Genomic DNA, 19954 nt, shown 5'->3' with positions numbered 1-19954 from the left:
TCAGCGGGGGATGAGCTGCAGCTGATACCCGCGCGGCACCTTGCCGAAGCCGTGGTACTCGGGGGTGATGTCAAGGTCCTGCGGGCGGGTGGGCGAGCGGAGGGTGAAGCGCTGCAGGATGGAGGTGAAGAAGAGGAAGAGCTCCATGCGGGCCAGGCCCTCGCCGGGACACGCCCGCTTCCCTGCAAAGAGCCACGGGCGTTATTTGCTTGGGGGCTTTGCGTATCCCCCTGTAAAGAAGATTGCGGATGCACATCCCCGGGGCCCAATTCCCAGGCCCCTCTGGTAGGAATGGCTCCCTCAGAATCCCCCCAAGCAGGGGCCTCCCTGCCCCGTGTGGCGCTGGCATAGCGGCCCTGCACCCACCCTGCACAGCCGCCAGCATATGGGGTGGATCGGAGCGTGGCCGGAGTGCGCTGCACTGGGGCTATTCCCTGCCCTGCAGGGCCCATAGGGGGTGGATTGGGGGTGTGGTCAGAGTGCGCTGCGCTGGGGCTATTCCCTGCCCCATAGGGCCCATAGGGGGCAGATTGGGGACGTGGTCAGAGTGCGCTGCGCTGTGGCTATTCCCTGCCCCCAAGGACCCACAGGGGGCGGATCGGGGGCGTGGCCGGAGTGCGCTGCGCTGTGGCTATTCCCTGCCCTGCAGGGCCCATAGGGGGTGGATTGGGGGTGTGGTCAGAGTGCGCTGCGCTGGGGCTATTCCCTGCCCCATAGGGCCCATAGGGGGCAGATTGGGGACGTGGTCAGAGTGCGCTGCGCTGTGGCTATTCCCTGCCCCCAAGGACCCACAGGGGGCGGATCGGGGGCGTGGCCGGAGTGCGCTGCGCTGGGGCTATTCCCTGCCCCATAGGGCCCATAGGGGGCAGATTGGGGGCGTGGTCAGAGTGCACTGTGCTGTGGCATAGGGGGCGGATTGGGGATGTGGCTGGAGCATGCTACACTGCGGCTATTCCTGCCCCGTAGGGCCCATAGGGGGCGGATCGGGGGTGTGGCTGGAGCATGCTGCGCTGTGGCTATTCCCTGCCCTGAAGGGCCCATAGGGGACGGATCATGAATTAGAGCAGCCCTGAGGTTGCTGTAAGTGACACCTGGACCCAGCAGCTCCAGGCTGTGTGGTGCACAAGGGGGTTTAATGCCCCGTCCTGACCACACCTGGGTTCAGCTTCCCACACACACGCCAAGGACTCCAGGGAGTGCCCCGGGGACTTCAATTTGCCCAGCTAATGGACAGAGGAGGTGCTCCGATGCCAGGGCGAGGAGCCCGGCTCTGAAACCGTTGGGTGCTTCCCAGGAGCACGGGAATTGCGACCCTTGCTCAGCCCCCGGGGCAGTGGGTTTTGCTGTATGAAGAACCAGCAGGGACTGACCTGAGGGAACATCTCCCCGGCTTGGAGTCTGGAGGGGGCTGGGGAGACAAGGAGACCCCGTCCTTCAAAAATCCCACATTGCCACCCGCATCACACATCCCGCCGAGCCCTCGCTCATTTGCTGGTGTTCACCCAGCACAGGGGGCCGACGCAAGCCCTACGCCCCATGGAAGTCCTCGAAAGAGGCCGTTGTGGGTGTCTAGGCCTGTGCACGGGGGCAGGATCTATGCTGGCGGCCTCGGGCAGCGTCGTTTCCGGCGCGCATGGCACTGCACCGCCGGGAGACGGAGCTCTGCTTTTGCCCCCGGGCGGGCGCCCTGCGAACGCAGCTGCTAAAGGGAGCCCAGAACTGACCTGCGGAGAAGGCCATGAACGCCGCGTTCTTCTGAAATCCACCCGCCTCGTCCAGGAAATGCCCGGGGTCGAAGGTCTCCGGGTCTTCGAACTGCGCGGGGTCGTGCAGGACGGAATGCAAGACGGGAAAGACGGCCGTGCCCTGGAGGGGAGAGTTCGGACCCGGCTTAGCGGAAACGGCTCCAGATCCAAGAGCACGGATGCTTATGGGCCTTCCCTAGAGATGGACAGCGCCTGCCTCCCCAGAGGTATTTGGTCCTCCTCAGGGCTGGGCTTGAGGCCTTCTCATGGGCCCTTCCTGCAGCCCCCTTGTGCCGGGCGCTGCACAGACTCAGAGCAAGAGACGGTCCTGACCCAGCGAGCTACAGTCTACATAACCACAGGAAGGATCCTTAGCCCCATGGCTTGGCTGTGCTATAAATAACGCCCCTCTCGTTAAACCAGGCCAGTGTCACGGTAACAACCCCCGACAGCGGTCGTTAGCAGGGTTTGAACCAGTGACTTTCAGCCTCATTCTCAAACCAGCAGCAGCTATTCTTGAGGGGACCAGCCGCTAGAGGGCAGCAAAACCAGCTTTGCCAGCAAGTCACACGAGGCCTCGTGCTGTCATTTCTACCCCGTGCAAGGTTGGTGCACCAGGCGGATCATTCCAATCCAACAGCTCCCTTGCACAAGCGCAGCCGCCAACGCCGGGGGCAGGGCGTTGGGGAACGGGGCCCCACGAGGATAGAGCGGCAGCCGCCCGACCCTTTTCGTCTGAAACTTTGTTTGGTGAAAAACGCAGCTACGGCGACACTGAAACGGTTCAGGAATTCGTGGCCTTTGTGCCAGATTGGTCTCTCTGGGGGGAAAACTCTGTTTCGTGGAATAGTTCTGAAACGAAATGGGTTGTTTTTTTCAGTTGGAGCCCACTTTTCATTTCAAAATGTCCTGTTATTACAAAAATAAATGTCAACATCTAAAAACGGGCGAGAGTGAGACAAAACCTTTCCTTCGACCGGAAACAATTTCCTTTTTCTTTTTTTACTCTTCTGTTCTCTGCAAAAATGCAAAAATGGTTCATTTTCGGTCCAGCCTGAAACAATTTTTCCCCCCGGCTTTTTGAAAAGACCCAAGAACTGAAAGATCCCGGCTCCGCCCCGTTCTATCTTGAAGACGCCCAGCTCGGGTTTTGGACGAAGGGGATCCATGTCATGCGTACCTTAGGGATGGCGTATCCCCTGAACTGGGTGTCCCGTGTCACCGAGTGGGGAACGCCCAGAGGAATGATGTCCGCGAACCTCTGAATCTCATGGATCACAGCGTCGGTGTAGGGCATCTTGGACCTGTCCTCCATGCACGGCACGCGGTCCTGGCCGATGACTCGCTCAATCTCCTCCTGAATTCTTTCTGTACAAACGAAAGAGTTAAGAGATGAGCCGGGCAAAGGTCACTTTTCCTGCCATTCCCTTCTCCTGATGTGCTGGCATTTCTCAAGTGTCAGCCCGGCAACGCTATTCAAGGCTGGTCTTACGGTGATGGCAATGGGCGAATGCTCAGGTGAGCGAGGTTCAAGTCCCAGCTAGCCCTGCATAATACAGCCACAGAGAAGGGATAAGTGAGTCCCTAAAGGACTGGCGGCATGGCTTTGTGCTTAGGCGAGCCAGACTGGAGTCAGGAGTGGTAGGTTCGATTCCTGGGTGAGCTGTGACAAATCTCCAGGCCTTGGCTTCCTTCCTTTAGCTAGTTGGACTGGAAATTCTTTGGGGGCAGTGTCTGGGCAGCGCTGGGTTCCTCCTCTCTGGGGGTGTGTTTTGGTGCCCTGGAGAATAGGGCGCTCGCTATTGACACCTGTTGGTGAACAGGGAGAAGAGCGGCCCGGAGCTGCTTGAGAACACCAGGTGGACCGAGGCTCGGTAGAGCGGGAGCTCTCTGCTGCCATCTGCTGGTGAGCGTGGGGACAAATGGGCCAAGCCTCATTTGCATTTCACTCATGTGACAGTTTGGGGCAAGTTGGTCAAAAATCAGTTAAGTTTTAATTCTGGGGATAATCAAACATGTTTATCCCAGCTGGGAAATGAAAGGACAAGAGAACTGCACTGAATGTGGCTAGGGTGAGGGGTTACCATAACTAAAATAATAGTCTGGTGTGGGTGGGTAAGTAGAATCTGGGCAAGACCCAAAGGAGAGAAAGAGCAGGGTAATGAACGTGCATTGGTTGCTGTATGCAAGGGCTTTGTGCAGGGTCTGAGCCCCCAAAGTAGCCCTTCCTGTAGGGGCCAGAGATGGACCTGCCTGTGGTTTGCACCCTGCCAGCCTTGGATAACAAACGGGAAGTGGGGCACAGCGGAGAAGGGATGCGGCTAGTGCTAGAGCACATTGCCTCAATCTCTACTCACAACTGTAGATGAGGTGGAAGGTCGAGTTACCCTGGGGTGGATCTTACCTAACAGGTGCTGTTGATTTAATTAATTGCTGGTTTTCCCAAGTTTTTGTCTGTCCACCCCCCACCCCCACCCCCCGCTCCTCCCACCCGCTGAAGCTCAACAAAATCAGACTGGAAATTTGGTGGAAGTTTTTAAGGCAGGGCCATTAGCGGGCGGAACGTCTTCCCAAAGGCTGGGGAGTTCTCCATCACTGGCCATTTTCCAGCCAAGATTGCTTGTTTCTCTAAAAGCTTGGCTCCAGTTCAGAGGGGTTCTCTCTGGGGCGTTCCAGGGCCGTCGGGGTCCCTTCTGGCCTTGGAACCTAGGGATAAAGTTTTCTTTGTTTTAACCTCCTGGACAGGTGCTTGGATGGGGAAAGTGCTGCCGATGCAGGGTTCCCCGGGGAGGCGATTTAGTTTCCTCGGGTTGCTGGGTGGGGGCTGTTTGTGAAGTGCTCAGCCGGCGCCCCTGGACAGATCTAGTAGAGACCTGTGACGGGAGGATACTTCAGCAGAATCAGCAGCCCGTATCTCAGCGAGGTGCTGGTGGTTTCCGTGCCCGCGAAGAATAAATCCAGTGCCGAGAGGATCAAATTTTCGTGGTGGAATTTGGTGTCCGGATGGTTTTCCTCCTAGAGACAAGGGGTGCAGAGGAGAGGTTGTGAGTCCCTTGCAGGGCAGAACTGCGGCTTTCTCGAGCGCTCGGATTTCATGCGCTGGGAGGGTGGACTAGCAAGGTGGATATTCTGCTAACGCTGGATAAATGCAGATGTTCTGATGTTGGTTTCAGCCAGGCTCTCTTTGGGTGAGGGTCACCCGAGCCCGTTCTAGATCTTGCTGGGAAGCAGTTTTCCTGTCTTGTGAAAATGGTCGAGATTTTGGACATTTTTTTCCCCCTGTCCCGAATGTCAGAATTTGGAATGTTTTCGGGAATTGAAAATCTGACTAAAACGGGTCGTTTTGCTTCAATTTTGAGCGTTTTTTTTTTTTTTTTAAACTAATAAATATTTTGTACTCCGCTCGAATTTCAAAACAAAAAGTCACGTTCAGCTGGAAAACTGAAAATTTTCATTTGGAAATGGGGCATATGGACAGTTTTGAACCTTAAAATTTTTTCTACATCGAGAAATTCCTTGAAACCGACCCTTTCCTGTGGAATGATTCGGTTTTGCCGAATTGGCATTTCTCAACGATCAAATGTTTTTCTCGCTGAATTCCCAACCAGCCCTAGTGATAGGAACAGGTGGAAGCTAAACCAGAATCAATGTGTCTACACGGGGGCTTCAGCCCAGTTGGGCTAATCTGGTTTAACCAAACCAGGCCTGGTTTACACAGGAGGTCAGACTAGATGATCACACTAGGATCCTCTGGCCTTGCAGTCAATGAGCCGAGGAGTGCCAGCCAGTGAGCGCCAGGCCAGCCGTCGCCGCCGCTAACGGCCCTGACCTGTTGCATCCGGATGAGGAAGGCGTCTGTGTAGTCCCGCGGGGAGGACGGGTCCAGGGTCTCTTTGTGCTTCCGGACGACCCCGGCCACGTAGCGCTTCTGCTCCTCAAAGTTCTCGAAGAGCCGGTTGTGAGGGCCGGGCAGGTGGTTCATGACGGCGGGGAAGAGGTTGTAGAGCTGCCGGATGTAACGAAGGGGTCGCAGTGGGTGCCAAGCGATTCCCTCGCGCGGGGGGCGAGATCCCCCAACCCCCCGGAGCAGAGGGCTTAGTACCAGGCCTAGGGCACTGCTGAGGTCCCCCTTCAGCCATGCCTAGGCCTGGGGGGTGTTAAGTGGGGCCTGGGGGAAGTGGTTAAGCAGCACCTAGGCCCTGTCGGGGCGGGGAGGGGGCTACGCACCCCTTAGGCCTGGGGGGGGAAGTGATTAATCAGTGACCCCTAAACTCCAAAGCAAGCGGAGCGAGTTGGGATGGCTCAAGCCAGGGCCTGTGTATCTGGGCATCTGCCCACGGCTCCAGGGCAGGAGGACGGGGGGGGGGGGGCAGGGGCTGGTGCATGCTCAGGCCAGTGGGGTTCAGTTCCTGTTTGATGCTGGGCGAGTCGTTAATGACCGGGATAATGCAGCGTAGGGCGTGCTTGGAAAATCTGCGGTGACACCCAGCTGGGAGGGGTTGGAGGACAGGATTAGATCTCGATTGGGGTCTGGGCGGCGCCCGGCGCGACGGGGCCCTGATCTCGGCCGGGGTCTGGGCGGCGCCCGGCGCGACGGGGCCCTGATCTCGGCCGGGGTCTGGGCGGCGCCCGGCGTGACGGGGCCCTAATCTCGGCCGGGGTCTGGGCAGCAAAGACCTTTCCCCCTCTATGTGTCCTTTCGCCCTCTATTGGCTGGTCCACAGAGCGGATACACACTACTACCGCTACCAGCCGAGGGAGCTGCTCCTTTAGTTCAACCGGCAGAGCGGCCTGTGCTCTGGGGCTGGAGCTCTCTGATCCAGTCCCTGCTGACGACCCACCTGGGGGGAGGTCACAGGTGGGATGCAAAGGGCCTGCCCGGCCGGGCCTCGCTAACCCACCCCGCAGGGGCTCTTACCTGCACCCAGACGGTGTCCACGCGCCGGAAGTTCGCCTGGATCAGGCCGAGCAGCGTCTGGAACTCCTCATCCTCGTAGTTGAACCGCGCCCCGAAGACCACGGAGCAGATGACGTTGGAGACGGAGCGCCGCAGCATGAAGGCGGGGTCCAAGGGCATCCCTGGCGGCCAGGTCCGAGAGCTGCTTAGTCGTGGGGCTCGGTCCCACCGGCGCAATGGGGCTGGAGGAGCAGAGAAAGCCCCCCCGCCCAGCGCGGAGAGCCTGGGCACACGGCCGTGGAGAGCCTCCTCCACGCCAGCCTCAAATGCCAGGGGCACGGCTGGAGCGGGTCTGCACTCCGGAGATCCCACCCCGGCCCGTGGCATGGCCATGGCAGCAGGGGCGTAACTTAGAGCAGCCCCAGTGCTGCTGCAGCGGGGGAGGCGCACATGGCTTGTGTCAGCACCAGGCCCTGAGTCTCTGCTTGGGCGGTGCCTCCCCCACTCCTGAAGCCCCAGTGCCTCCTGCGTAGGGTGCCCAGAGAGCAACTGTGAAAAAACGGGACGGGGGTGGGGGGCAATAGGCGCCTATATAAGAAAAATCCCCCCAAAACGGGACTGTCCCTTTAAAAACGGGATATCTGGTCACCCTACTCCTGGGATGTGTAGTCCAGGTGCCTCATGCTTCCGTTCTGTTCTCTTCTCTTGGCCTGGCTCTCTCACGGGACTACATCTCCCTTGATGCACCACGGCTTTGACACATGCCCCCCCACCAAGAGGGGAGAAAGTGATGCATCGTGGGAGAGGTAGTCTGGCCAGATTGCCCAGGCTGTAGAGGAGAATGGGAACATGAGGTACCCGAACTACAATTCCCATGAGGCCCTGCAGCATCATTTTGAATGGATATTTTACGGTCAAAATTTTCCCTTGGGAACCCCCCAGCTTGAGTAAGAACACAGGAAAAAGGAGGTGGGAATTCCCGGGAGTCTGGAGTCATGGGACAAGGAACGGGGGGGACAGTGGGAGACACCCACGTTGGACCAACCCTAGTTCTTTGAAAATACCAAAGCCAGGATACCTTCTGTCTTCCTGAACTCCTCCAGCAGGTACTGGACTTCCTCCTGGATCCGCTCCTCGATGCTCCTCTTCCCCATCCCGAAATTCCTCAGGGTGCTGAGGGCAAACCGGCGCATCTGGCGCCACGTCTCCCCGTTGCTGAAGAAAAGCCCTGGGCACAGACAGAAAGGCACTCCCTGGGCATGCGCCTCCGAGCGAACGGGGCTCGAGTCTCAGCCCCGCGCCGGAAATGAGCTCCCCCCACCGATCACTGCGGAGAAAAGTTCTTCTACAAGAGATCGTGGGTAAAACGCCGCGCTGCCGTTTCTCGTGGCTTTGGGAGTTTTTCCTTAAAGCCCCAGCTCCTGGAGTCCCGTGATAGCTGAGAACCTCAGCTTTTATTTAAAGAAGTTCCTACCCCTAATGGGTGTGGGGGTAAAAGCTTGAAAAGGTGACCCCTGGAGACTCAGGAAACAGGAGGTGAAAGAAAAGGACCTGACATTCGTTATTTTTAAATAGCCGGTGATTTGGCTTTTAAAAAACCCTCAGGGTTTTTTGGCAGCTGGCTCATGAATTTTTGAATGCTTGGGGCTGGCCCAGACTCAGTCGGGGAGAATCGCAGGTTTTCTGTCTGTCTCTGCACACCCCCTTCCGTCTGTCTCTCCGTCCCTGACACCCGCAAGGAGAGTGCCTGAGCGCTCCCCTGGGGAAATCGAGAGCGGGAGCAAAGCCCCCAGTGGACTCCAGGCTCTGTGTTGAGGCTGCTTTGTGGGGTGAAACCTCTGCTGGGGGGTGAGGGTGTGATTTGGGTTTTTCAAAGGTGTGAATTTCCCCTTGGGGTTGCTTTGGTCCGGGGCTGGGTGTGTTTGGGGTTTTCCGTCAGCGTCCCAGGACGCTGATTCCCGACCTGAGCTGCTGTGACGCCGTGAACCAGACTGTTCCTCACCATTGCCCTTGCTGGTCCTGTTCACAAGAGCTAACCCCTCTCGGCCACCAAACTCCTCCGCTTGGTCCACCAGGGCTTCCTTCACCGCCTCGTAACCCCACAGCACCACGGCCCGCTGCGCCCCCAAGTAGATGGTGAACACTGGGCCGTACTTGTCTCGGAGCTGCAGAGGGGAAGCGGATGTTACGTTCGGATACTCGGGTCTCCTACACGTGCATGCGCTGGGCCGACGTTTAGCTAATTAACCCCAGATGGCAGCGGGCGGGTGAGCATTATCACCGACCCTGTTCTAGAGACAGGGAAACTGAGGCACCAAAGCAAACTGGTTCATCCACGGCCACGCACTGGGCTGGTTGAAAAACTTCCCCCGAAATGTTATTTTCCCTGGTTGTTTTCAACCAAACACAAATGTGCAGCTTGGTGAAGCCCGGATGGGTGGGGCTGGAAACGTTTGGTTTTTACTTGCCAACGTCCCAGAAGTTTTCACTTTTTGACAAAAGGTTGAAATTTTCCACGAGGTGGAGAAACCCCAACCAAACCGAGGAACATGCTTCGGATCCGCTCTGGGTTAGAGCTTGTGCTCGCCAGCCCGGTGCCCGTCCCACCGACCCACCCCGGCCTCGGGTAACTCACCCACCATGGACTGCGCTGTGGGATTCATTCAGCCAGCGCCGCGTTTCCTGGGTGTGCCGAGCCTCAACGGGACTACGCTGCCCGGGAACATATCCCCCCCAGCGAGGGAAGCAGCCCGTTCCCGGCTGCGTATTCAACATGGCCAAGCAGATGAGCTCTTAGCCGTAAGGGCTGGTCTGTAGCCAAAATCATTCGGGCGTCTGTCCCATCACGGCCTCCGAAAGGACACGCCTGGGGCCAGCTCTAGTTACCCCAGCTACAGATCTGCACATGCCCGGGAGCCGAATCAAGCATTTGGCCTGTAGGAATCTCCTGCCTCGCGGCCCAGTCGGGTGCAGGGAGGCGGCAGGACAGGGTGGCTTGGCCCTTTGCCTGTTAGGCCGGATTCGGGAGGAGCTGCTGCCCCCCAGCTCCGTGCGGTTCGTCCTAGGAAGAGCTGGGGGCGGCCTCCCCCTCTGCTGGCCCCCGACGCGCCAGGCAGAGATCCTGAGAGCGAGTCCCTGGAGTCGGGGTTGTGTCTCCCTCTGCCACCACGAGCCCGACGGCTCCTGCTCCTTGGGGCGGAGGGCAAGAAATCACTCGGGAACTGAACTCACCCCCAGCAGAGAGCGTAACAACGACGGTCCCCACAACTGCGGCAAGTTGCCCAGGAGGGGCAGCGGGCGTGGGCCCGGGGGCAGGCTCCTCTGCCCGGCCTGGTGCCCCCTCCACAGCAGAAAAAGCAAGAAGGCCGTGAGCAGGATCAGCGGGAAGGTGAAGCCGGGCCAGAGATCCATGGTGCGGGAAGGAGGAAGAGGAAGCGATATGTACACACCCCTGGGTGGAGTTCGACCAGGAGCAGGAACTGAAGGGATCAGAGACGGCGTCGATTCCCAGCCCCAGGGGCCTGGAGCCACACGGGCCTCGCACGCGGGGCTGGCTGGAAACTTTCCTCACAGGAGAACTGGCGTTTGCACTGGACAGACATGACGGCACCAGGCATCTGCATCCCCCCAAAAAGCTTGTTTTGTCAGACCCCTCCCCCAAAACTGGGGGGAAATATTTGTTGATGAAAAGTTGCATTTTTCCACTGAAAATTTCAACAATTTTTATTTTATTTTCATTGTAATTTTCCAATCGTGTGTGTGTGTGGGGTTCAGACAGCAGTACCCGCTGTATAAAGAGACTGTCCGTGGTAGGTTCTGGATAGAAATCCCGGGTGCCTGGGAATGGAGAGTGTTAAAAACTAGCGGGGCTAAATAACCAGGCCGGGTGGCTCCCGGCCTTGCCCGGCTAGAGAATCGTGCCGAGCACTCAGCCCGTTCTGGCCCCCGCCGGTACCAGCGAGCTAGGGACCGTCGCCGCGGGACCAGGCTGGCCGGAAAGCGGGAATTTCACCGCGTGAGGGGGGGGAGGTTTCAACACTCGTCTTCGCGCCGCGGCGGGATGAAAACAGGCCTTTGGAAACTGTTCACGGGAAATCACCGGGGAGAGCCCCTCTTGCTACCCCAGAGCTCTGGGGCCCGCACATGGGACCTAGGAGCCCCAGGGGTAAATCCGAGCTCTGTCTGAGTCCGGGTCCTGAGCTAGTGGCTGTTGCAGGGGCTCACTTCTGGCTCTGGCTTTGACCAGCGAGTCCCTCCCGGCCCTGAGGAAAGCGTCACAGAAACAGACATTGCCCTGGAACGGTTTCGTTTTGACGAATCAGCATTTTCTGACGGGGGCGGGGGGGGGGGGGAGTTCGTTGAAAATAGCCCCCCCAGTGCTACTTAATCACTAGCACGAGGATCAGTTCCTGGGCTGGGGGCCAGACGACCTTTCTCCCTTAGCTGTGCTGACCACAGGGGTCCCGCTCTGAATCTAGAGGGTACAAACGGCCAGCTGCTGCTTCCGGTTCCCGGCCGGGCCTTACTCCGTGTCCGCGGCCCCCCAGGCTGACAGCCCGCAATGCGCGAGTTATTTGAAAAGACACCACTTCAGAATGGCTTTTTATTGATTTCACAGCCGTTCAGAATGATTAGCCTCATTTTACAGGTGGGGAAACTGAGGCACGGAGCGGGGAAGCAGGTCTCCCGAAGCCCAGCCCTCTAGTCACTCGGCGACCCTGCGAGCAAACCGTTCTGCTAACAGCGGCTGCCCGTCTCTCTGGCGCACGGTTCCACCCTCGCTCGGTCCCGGGGGCCATCGGCAGCAGATGTGCCCGGATCCCGGCTGAGCGTGGCGCTGTCATTGGGTGAGCAAATTCTCTCCCCCGCGGAGTCGCAGGCTGGGGCATGTGGAAGAGAGGGAAGGTTTGATATCGATCAGAGGCCTGCTGGGTGCTAAGCAAAATGAGCTGGATTGAGGGTCGGAGTGGTTGTAACCCCATTAACCTCTGTCTAATTTGCGTCTTTGGTAGGGTTGCTGGCCTAGTGGATGGGGGGAAGCAGTGGTGGATTAGCCACTGGGCCTCTGGGGCCCGTGCCCAGGGGCCCCGGCCAACTGGGGGGCCAGAGCCCTGGCTGAGCGGGGAAAGCCCCCAGGCCCCGACCCCGCTCTCCAGCAGCAGCGCCGGGCAGGCACGGCAGTGAGGGAAGCCCCCGGTGCCCCCTGACCCTGTCCCCGGCAGAGGAAGCCCCAGCACCCGGCCCCCCGCTGCGGCCCTGGGACTGGAGTTGCTCTCACTCCCCGCTGTGGCCTGGGGCTGTGGCGGGGGACAGAGCGTCTCCAGTCTTGGGGCCGCAGCGGGGGTAGAACGGGGGGACCCTGGCTGGAACAGGGGCGGGGCCCGGGGAAGGGGAGAGCTGTCTGCAAAGCAGCGTGGAACCCTGAGCGAAGAACACCCCCCCCCCCCCATTGTTTGATTCCTGCTGTGTTCGGGGAGACGGGGCTTGGTACTTTGCAAATAAACGGAGCATCGAAGAACTACCGGATTCCTCTCTCCCACTGCTCCTCCCCACGGGAACAGCCCCCCAGGCCCTGCATTTTGGCCGGCAACTCAAGTCCAAGAAGCGGCGAGTCTGTCTTTACGTTGCTGGGTTTGGCCCTTTCGAGGCCCCCGCTGTCCCCTGCGGACGATCTTTGGGCAGCTCCTCCTCCGCGTGGGTCCCTCCGCCGCGCGGCACCGCACAGAGCTGGTAGGAGGGAGGTACGTGGGCAAAGCCGCCGCCGCGCAGCGTGAGGTCGATGTCTCGCGGGGGGACAGGGGACTTTAGGGTGAAGTTCTGCAGGATGGCGGTCAGGAAGATGAACAGCTCCATTCTGGCCAACTCCTGGCCCACGCAGCTTCGCTTCCCTAGGGAGGAAAACGAGGGGTGAAATTAACCACGCCCCACCCTGGCTATCTTTATAGCAAATCGCTACCACCTCGCCCTCCCAGGTTGCGGGCGGGGAGAGGAGCCTGGCAGGGAACCGGCGGAGAGCTAGCGGGGTAGGCGAAGGGAGCAGCAGCCTGGGGAGGCAGGGAGAGCGGGGTTCTGCTCCTGGCTTTGCGGCATGGCCTCAGACAGAAAAGAAGGTGTGTTCGTAACTTCGGGCTGGTCTGCGCCGGACAATGAGACCGACCCAGCTCCGGCGCTCGGGGGCGGGGAAAATCCACCCCCCTGAGTGAGGCAGCTAAGCACATCCCTGATCTCGGCTGGGGTCTGGGCGGCGCCCGGCGCGACGGGGCCCTGATCTCGGCTGGGGTCTGGGTGGCGCCAGGCCCGACGGGGCCCTGATCTCGGCTGGGGTCTGGGTGGCGCCAGGCCCGACGGGGCCCTGATCTTGGTTGGGGTCTGGGCGGCGCCCGGCGCGACGGGGCCCTGATCTCGGTCGGGGTCTGGGCAGCGCCTGGCATGACGGGGCCCTGATCTCGGTCGGGGTCTGGGCAGCGCCTGGCACGACGGGGCTCACACTTTCTTACTGCTATGGGAACTGAATACGAACCTTCCTGCATCAGCTAACCTGTAACTGAAATGGGTTAGAAGGAAGCATGTTATTCTGTATTTGCCCAGGAGGGGCGCCTTGCCCGTGTCTCAGAAGCCGCAGCTGGGGGGCCGCCGGGCTCGTGCGACGTCCCCTTCGCCCTCCCAGCTCTGTACCTGTGGAGAACGGCATGAAGGCCTCGTTCGCCTTGAAGCGACCCTGCTCGTCAAGGAAGCGCCCGGGGTCGAATCTCTCGGGGTCCCTGAAGCGGCTGGGGTCCCGCAGCACAGAGCTCAGCACCGGGAACACCTCCGTGCCCTGGCAGCAGAGAGGAGGAGAGGCAATGGGTAGAGCGGGGGGGGATGAGGCATCAGGACTCCTGGGTTCTAACCCTGGAGCGGCCCCTGACTCAGTCTCCCTCTCTGCAAAATGGGTCTAATGATCCCAATCTTGCTTTGCATGACGTGATTGGCGACAATTCCGCTCGCTTACCCCGGATTGAGATCGGTGTAACGCTGGCTCCAGTGGAGTTACTCCAGGCTGACATTCGGGGGGCGCGGAGGGGGGAAGGGAATCCGGCCCCGTACAGACATCGCGAGCTGTTACCTTGGGAATGGCGTATCCCCTGAAGTGGGTGTCCCGGGTCAGGGCGTGCGGGAGGTTCATGGGAATAACGTCGCTGAACCTCTGGATCTCATGGATGACGGCGTCGGTGTAGGGCATGCGGCTCCGGTCCTCCACCGCCGGCACGCGGCTACGCCCGATCACCCGGTCAATCTCCTGGGTCATCTTCTCTAGAGAGAGGCGAGTGGGACATAGAACACGGCACGGCTGGAGACGCCAGGACGCCCCATCGTGGGCCGGGGAATGGAAGGGCTTTGTTCCTGGCCAGTCCAAGAGCCTGCTTTGCAGCACGGCCCGGGGCCTGCGGGGTGGTCTCGAGGGTCACCCCATTGGCCAGGCAGCTTCGGTCCAGAGAAGACGTGTGCATCGGGGTGGCTCCAGGGAGGTCAGCGGAGACGAGGTACGCCAGCTGCAGATCTGACGCCCCTGGGGTGAGGGGCACGGCCCCCACGTTCAGAGAAGCCAGGATAACGCAGCCCAACGTGTCCCTCCGGGGGTCAACCAGCCAGTGACGCCCATTGGGTCCCTCACCGTGGAGAAGAGCGGGGTGACGACACGGGGGATTGTCTGCTCAGGATGCTGGAGCAGACAGACCCTGCGGTTCTTTCTGGCTCTCTAGCTCCTGGCCAAGGTATGACCCGGAGGGACCCTTGGGAAGGGTGGAGGATGCTAACGTATGGGTAAGGGGAACGGGGCTGAGAACCATCAAACTCCTTCCACGTCGGAATACTCCAGATGGGGCCAAAAGTTACCACCCACTCAGGCGGGATCCTCAGCTCCACCGGAGACATGGGAGCGAGGCCCGTTGACGCTAGCTGGGGATCTGGCCCATTCATTCCAAGCTTGCAACCTAATTACCAGCTTCCCGCCCACTCAATTACCTTCTACCTCCGGGTGTTTCAGCAGGACGAGGAGTCCGTAGCGCAGGGTGGAGCTGACGGGCTCGGTGCCAACGAAGAACAGGTTGAACGCCGTCAGGACCAAGTTCCTGAGGTGGAATTCCGTGGCAGGGTTCAGAATTTCCTTGGAAAGCAGAGGCGGATATGTGGGTTATCACCGGGTAGGGACAGATCCTCAACTGGTGCAAGTCAGCATAGCTCCATGGAGTTCAGTGGCCTTTGGATCCATCCCCAACCCCGTAGGCCACTGCCCCTTTGAACAGTCATTTGACAGATGGGGTGAGAGACTGAGCTGATGCCCCCAGCCCCTTGGATGCCACAAGGTGCCAGGTTACCATGGAGTTGCCAGGTTACCATGGAGTTGCCAGGTTACCGTGGAGGCGCCAGGCTACCATGGAGGCAATAAGGGACCAAGGAGAGTCTAGGTGACTATGGAGGCCCTGTTGGAGAGCTGAAATGTATGGGTTACGTAGGAACAATAATGGTCATGCCCAAGCCTGCGGGAAGTCACCATGTGTCTTAAGGTTTGATGAGTATTTCCACAGGGACTTGTTTATGGGCTAGGAGGGGAAATAAATGTCTGTTAAAACCACAGGAGGGACCCGAGGAAAAACTGAGTGAGTTGCTTGCTAAATAACTGATACTGGTGTGTTTATACGAGGGGCCCTCCCAGCCCGGGGCCAGAAGAAGAAGTTGAGATAAACAAGAAAGTGCCATGAAGGACAAGAACAGGAAAGCAGAGAAGGGAAAAATAACCCTGCGCCAAGCAGCCAATCCGTGATGTGGTGGCTCTCTCTGGGTTGTAGGCGTGCTGATAATTAACCAGTGAAATGGCTAATCTCGTAGATGGGTGTGATGTATGCTGTGTGGGCGTCGCTGGGTTTGATGCTGATTGGAAGATATATAACGCTTAATGGCGACGGGGAGAAGGATAATGAATACGTGGGTGGGGGGGTACATATGTGCTAAAATATAAAGGGGTATTTGGAGCATCGTAGGAACAATCCATCCCGACCCGCCTATGCCCCAGAAGACGGTAACTGATCATTATAGTTATTGATTTATTTTGCCTATTTACTGCCCTAATAGTAGTTGTTAACCACAAGAAATGTTTTTGGTTCAAATCAAGGTTTGCATCCCTAAAGCTGGGTGTCTGAGCCCGAGCGGGTTACAGTACCCACATCAGCTCTAGGAGACCATGGAGATTCTAGGTTTCCATGGAGATTCTAGGTTTCCATGGCGGCACTAAGAGACTGTGGAGATTCTAGGTTTCCATGGAGATTCTAGGTTTCCATGGCGGCACTAAGAGACCATGGAGATTCTAGGTTTCCGTGGAGATTGTAGGTTTCCATAGAGATTCTAGGTTTCCATGACGGCACTAAGAGACCATGGAGATTCTAGGCTTCCATGGAGATTCTAGGTTTCCATGGAGATTCTAGGTTTCCATGGAGGCACTAAGACCGTGGAGAATGTAGGTTTCCATGGAAGCACTCAGAGGTCATGGAGGTGCTAAGGTATCGTGGATGGACTCAGATATTTACTAATTAATTATTCACTTGTGTTACCATAGCGCTAGCAAGCCCTAGTCGTGGGTCAGGCCCCATTGTGCTCGGTGGTGTACAAAGACAGAACAAAAAGATGCTGCCCAAAGAGCTTCAGATCTCAGGATCAGGCAAGAGAGCACACCGGGGACACAGGGAACCCCGAGGCCATGCGGGCCAGCGTGATAGGCCGCGGTTCCAGCACACAAGCGGCCGAACAGTGGTCAGGTGTTTTGTGGGCATCAGGACAAAGGGGAGTTTAAAAACTTGCTTTGATTCCCTGAAGTACGGGGCGATGCCTGAACCGTACGTGTGAAACAAAGGACACTGGGGCCTCGTCCGTCCGTCTTAGCTTCTCTCTGTCCAGACCTTTTCCATCTGGAGGAGGAAGCAGTCGATGAAATCCCGCGGGTTATCACGGTCCAGAGATGCCTGGTTCGCTTTGATCCTCTCCAAGATGAAGCTGTTGATGTCCTCCAGGTCTCGGAAGATCTGTTTGTGGGCTCCTGGAAGGAAGCGCATGACCCAGGAAAACATCTCGTAGAGCTGTAGAGTGGGGTATGGAAAACGGTGTTAAAATGGGGCAGCTTTAAATGCTCCGGGGTTTCCTAGTCCTGCTGGCAGGCATGTGGCTCTACAGGGAAGCGACTAATCACAGACCGCCTGGAGAGGGTGGGGTGAGCTGTGCCTCGGTGCTTGAAGAGCAGCCTGTTTTGTCTCTCTCTGTTTCTGGGTTCTCGTGTGTTATCATTCCAAATTCTCCAAAACAGGGTTACATTGCAACCTTCCCCCAAGAGTGTTTGATGTTTTTATCCAACCTCTCTGTTGGTGTGTCGTGAACATAATATATAGGGCAGAGAAAACCAGGGGGACGCACGTGTGACATTCCAAACTCGGCTTCTCTCGAGCGCCAGCGTTTCAGAGGTTTCAAGGCCAGAAGATTACTCTCTAGTCTGATCTCCTTGTATATTTCCTGTTTCCTCTCATTCTCCCACACCGCCTCTTCCCCCCTCCAGACCCCGCCCCCACTCGCTCCTCTCTGCCCCTCCCCCTCATCGCTCGCCCTTATTTAAAAGGGATGGGGCCATCGCCCCCCCGGTGCCCCCGGCTTGCAGTCCCTTCTAACCCTATGACTCTATGAAAGAGGCCAGTGATACACTGAGGGTAGGAAAAGTAGTAAAGGGTTTGATCTGCAGCAAGGGAGTTTTCGGTTAGAGATTAGGAAAAACTTTCCAACTCTCCGGGGAGTTGAGAACAGGTGACGTAGGGGGCTGTGGAATCCCCGACACTGGCGGTTTTTAACAACGAGTTGGGGAGACGCCCGTCGGGGTCGATCTAGGTTGACTTGGTCCTGCCTGAGCGCAGGGAGCTGGACTCGGTGACCTCTTGAGGTCCCTTCCAGCCCCACGTCTAGGAGTCTGTGGGGCTGATTCTCAGGCTTCTCTGCCCCACTCCTGCAGGATAAAGGGGGCCAGGGTGGCCCCCTGGGGATCCTCCTCCAGGGGGTGTCTGGGAGCTCTGGGTCCTATCCCTGGCTCCTGGGCCGCTCACCTGTCCCCAGGTGGAGCTCAGCCGCACGAAGACCTGGTTAGTCTTGGCCAGCAAGTCGAGGAAGCTCTCGTCCGCGTAATCGAAGCGCTGGCCGAAGACGATGGAGCAGATGACGCTGGAGGCCGAGCGGCTCAGGAAGAAGGTGGGGTCGAAGGGCGAACCTGGAAGGAGAAGAGGGGATGGGACATTCAGCCCGTCCAGCGGCTTTGGTACCAGAACGTCTGACGGCTTCCAGCAGGGAGGGGCACAGGGCAGGGCATGAACAGGGAACCCCTGCAGCTGCTCCCCGACCCGGCCGGACAGAGGAACCCAGAAATAGACGAACCCTTGGTTTTCCTGAACTCCTCCACCAGGCGCTGGGCCTCCTCCTGGATCTGCTCCTCCACACTCCGCTGCCCTGGGCCGAAGTCCTGCAGCGCGGCGAGGGAGAACCGGCGCAGCTGCCGCCACCGCTCCCCATTGGCGAAGAGCAGCCCTGGGGATCGGAGGATTGTGCGAAGCGTCCCGTCAAGGGCACAGGAAAGGGAACCGGGAGCGCGGTGACTGGCCAGCCTGGAGGGGTGTGGGCAGCGCTGCCTGTGCAGAGCGCTGGTGAGAACCCCGCCCATTGCTGGCACGCCAAGGTGCGCCGTGCGTGTGGGTCTGTAGCTGGGGGAAAGAAGACAGCGGTGGACTTGCCCAAGCTGGCTCACTGAGTCAGTGGCAGAACCAGGGACAGAACCCAGGAGTCCTGGCTCCCAGGCCCCCTGCTCTAACCACCAGACCCCACTCCCCTCCCAGAGCTGGGAATGGAACCCAGGAGTCCTGGCTCCCAGCCCCCACCTCCTCCAACCACTAGACCCCACTCCCCTCCCAGAGCTGGGGAGAGAACCCAGGAGTCCTAGCTCCCAGCTCCCACCTCCTCCAACCACTGGACCCCACTCCCCTCCCAGAGCCGGGGAGAGAACCCAGGAGTCCTGGCTCCCAGCCATCAGACCACACGCCTTATATGTGGCCTGCAGAACTCACCAAACCCCTGGACAACCTCCTCGAAGGCCGCCAGCCTCCCTCTCCCGCTGAACTCGTCGGCTCGATCCTCGAGGGCCTCCTTCACGGCCTCGTACCCCCACAGGACCACGACCCGCCGGGGGCCCAGATGAACCGTGAAGACTGGGCCATACTTGTCCCGGAGCTGCGGTAGAAACCAGGGCGGGGGCGGAATTGAGAGCTGAATCCGTCTCCAGGCGCTAGTCTGTTGCAGGGGCGTGATTTGCTATGGGGCAGGGGGGCAGTTGCCCCCCTCCCGGACCTTGCTTTGCCCCCATGCCCAGCTTTTCCTAGGCCTGCACGCGCCGGGTTTTGCACTCTTCCCTGGCCAGACTTTGCAGGCTATAATCGAATCCCATGTCAAGTTCTACACGCCGACACAAATTCCCGCCCGCCCCCTCCGCATTTTTCTGAAGTGATGCCCCTGGTTTGCAGTCGCTGAGCGTATCGATCGGCTTTCTCGCTCACACCCTGTTCGTGCAGCCACCGCCCGGCTCGGCTAGTGAACCGTGCAAAAATCCTTTCACGGTTATTTATCTATACAAGCCACCGCCCCGTGTCCTCCCCCTCGCTCGCTCACCCCACCCAGCCCCTAAACTCTCCTTGGCCCCAAATATCCACCCACGCCTCGCGCCCGAGCCTGTGCAACAGCGCACAAAGCTGAGATGCGGCGACCTCTGGGGCAGACTGCATCCGTCGCCCGGTGTTCCGCGCTATATGGACGTACAGCGCCTAACGCACCGGGGTCGTGAGCGTTGTTTGGGGCTCCCAGGCCTACGTAATAAGGGGGGGAATAAATCAAGAGGCCATGCTGCCCAGCAGCACAAGGGAGAGAATTTGAGCCGAGGATACCGCAGCAAACCCTTATCCTCGTGCGGGAATGGTTCCCGGTGGCGGTGAAGCATGCTAGGATTCCTTTCACAGTCGCAGTAGCAGGCTCCTAACCGCTCCCTGGGAAGAGCAAACGCGGGATGCAGGCAGACGGGACCTACCTCCCTGAGCGAATTCACCATCCCCTCAGCTTTCAGCTGTAGCGCGTTGCCCAGGAAAGGCAGGGGAGCGGGGCCGGGGGGAAGGTGGCTTCTTTGGGACCTTGGTCTGCGCACAAGGAGGTAGATCAGGCCGGAAATACAGACCAGCAGCAGAAGTGTGGTTATGTATCCGCCCCCCAT

The 19954-nt window shown here is 58.9% G+C and overlaps 2 protein-coding genes across 2 annotated transcripts; both read right to left on the bottom strand.

The window, feature by feature from the left end:
- Nucleotides 1–10053, bottom strand: LOC135892954 (cytochrome P450 2B4-like). The gene is made up of 9 exons (XM_065420728.1): nucleotides 9874–10053; nucleotides 8645–8807; nucleotides 7721–7870; nucleotides 6664–6824; nucleotides 5575–5751; nucleotides 4619–4760; nucleotides 2926–3113; nucleotides 1725–1866; nucleotides 1–182 (listed from the first exon to the last, which is right to left on the bottom strand). Exons 1-9 carry the CDS (start codon nucleotides 10051–10053, stop codon nucleotides 1–3), a joined length of 1485 nt encoding a protein of 494 aa, XP_065276800.1.
- Nucleotides 10054–12261: 2208 nt separating this feature from the next.
- Nucleotides 12262–19954, bottom strand: LOC135892950 (cytochrome P450 2G1-like). Its single transcript, XM_065420723.1, has 9 exons — nucleotides 19775–19954; nucleotides 18765–18927; nucleotides 18082–18231; nucleotides 17757–17917; nucleotides 16575–16751; nucleotides 14647–14788; nucleotides 13748–13935; nucleotides 13318–13459; nucleotides 12262–12530 (listed from the first exon to the last, which is right to left on the bottom strand). Exons 1-9 carry the CDS (start codon nucleotides 19952–19954, stop codon nucleotides 12262–12264), a joined length of 1572 nt encoding a protein of 523 aa, XP_065276795.1.

The sequence above is a fragment of the Emys orbicularis genome, chromosome 21 (genome assembly GCF_028017835.1).
Source record: "Emys orbicularis isolate rEmyOrb1 chromosome 21, rEmyOrb1.hap1, whole genome shotgun sequence".
In the NCBI taxonomy this organism is placed as follows: Eukaryota; Metazoa; Chordata; order Testudines; family Emydidae; genus Emys; species Emys orbicularis.
This window is presented reverse-complemented; position numbering and strand designations above follow the sequence as displayed.

Bases quoted from the DNA above. Each gene is read 5' to 3' on its own strand.
- LOC135892954 (XM_065420728.1), bottom strand. From the start codon at position 10,053: ATGGATCTCTGGCCCGGCTTCACCTTCCCGCTGATCCTGCTCACGGCC. The intron at 7,871-8,644 runs GTGAGGAACAGT...GTCTGTGCCCAG, and splicing joins CAGGACCAGCAAGGGCAATG to GGCTTTTCTTCAGCAACGGG. The intron at 4,761-5,574 runs GTCAGGGCCGTT...CCTTGTCTCTAG, and splicing joins TCCTCATCCGGATGCAACAG to GAGGAAAACCATCCGGACAC.
- LOC135892950 (XM_065420723.1), bottom strand. From the start codon at position 19,954: ATGGGGGGCGGATACATAACCACACTTCTGCTGCTGGTCTGTATTTCC. The intron at 18,928-19,774 runs GTAGGTCCCGTC...TTTCTACCGCAG, and splicing joins TGGTGAATTCGCTCAGGGAG to CTCCGGGACAAGTATGGCCC. The intron at 17,918-18,081 runs GTTCGTCTATTT...TTCTCCTTCCAG, and splicing joins GGAGTTCAGGAAAACCAAGG to GTTCGCCCTTCGACCCCACC.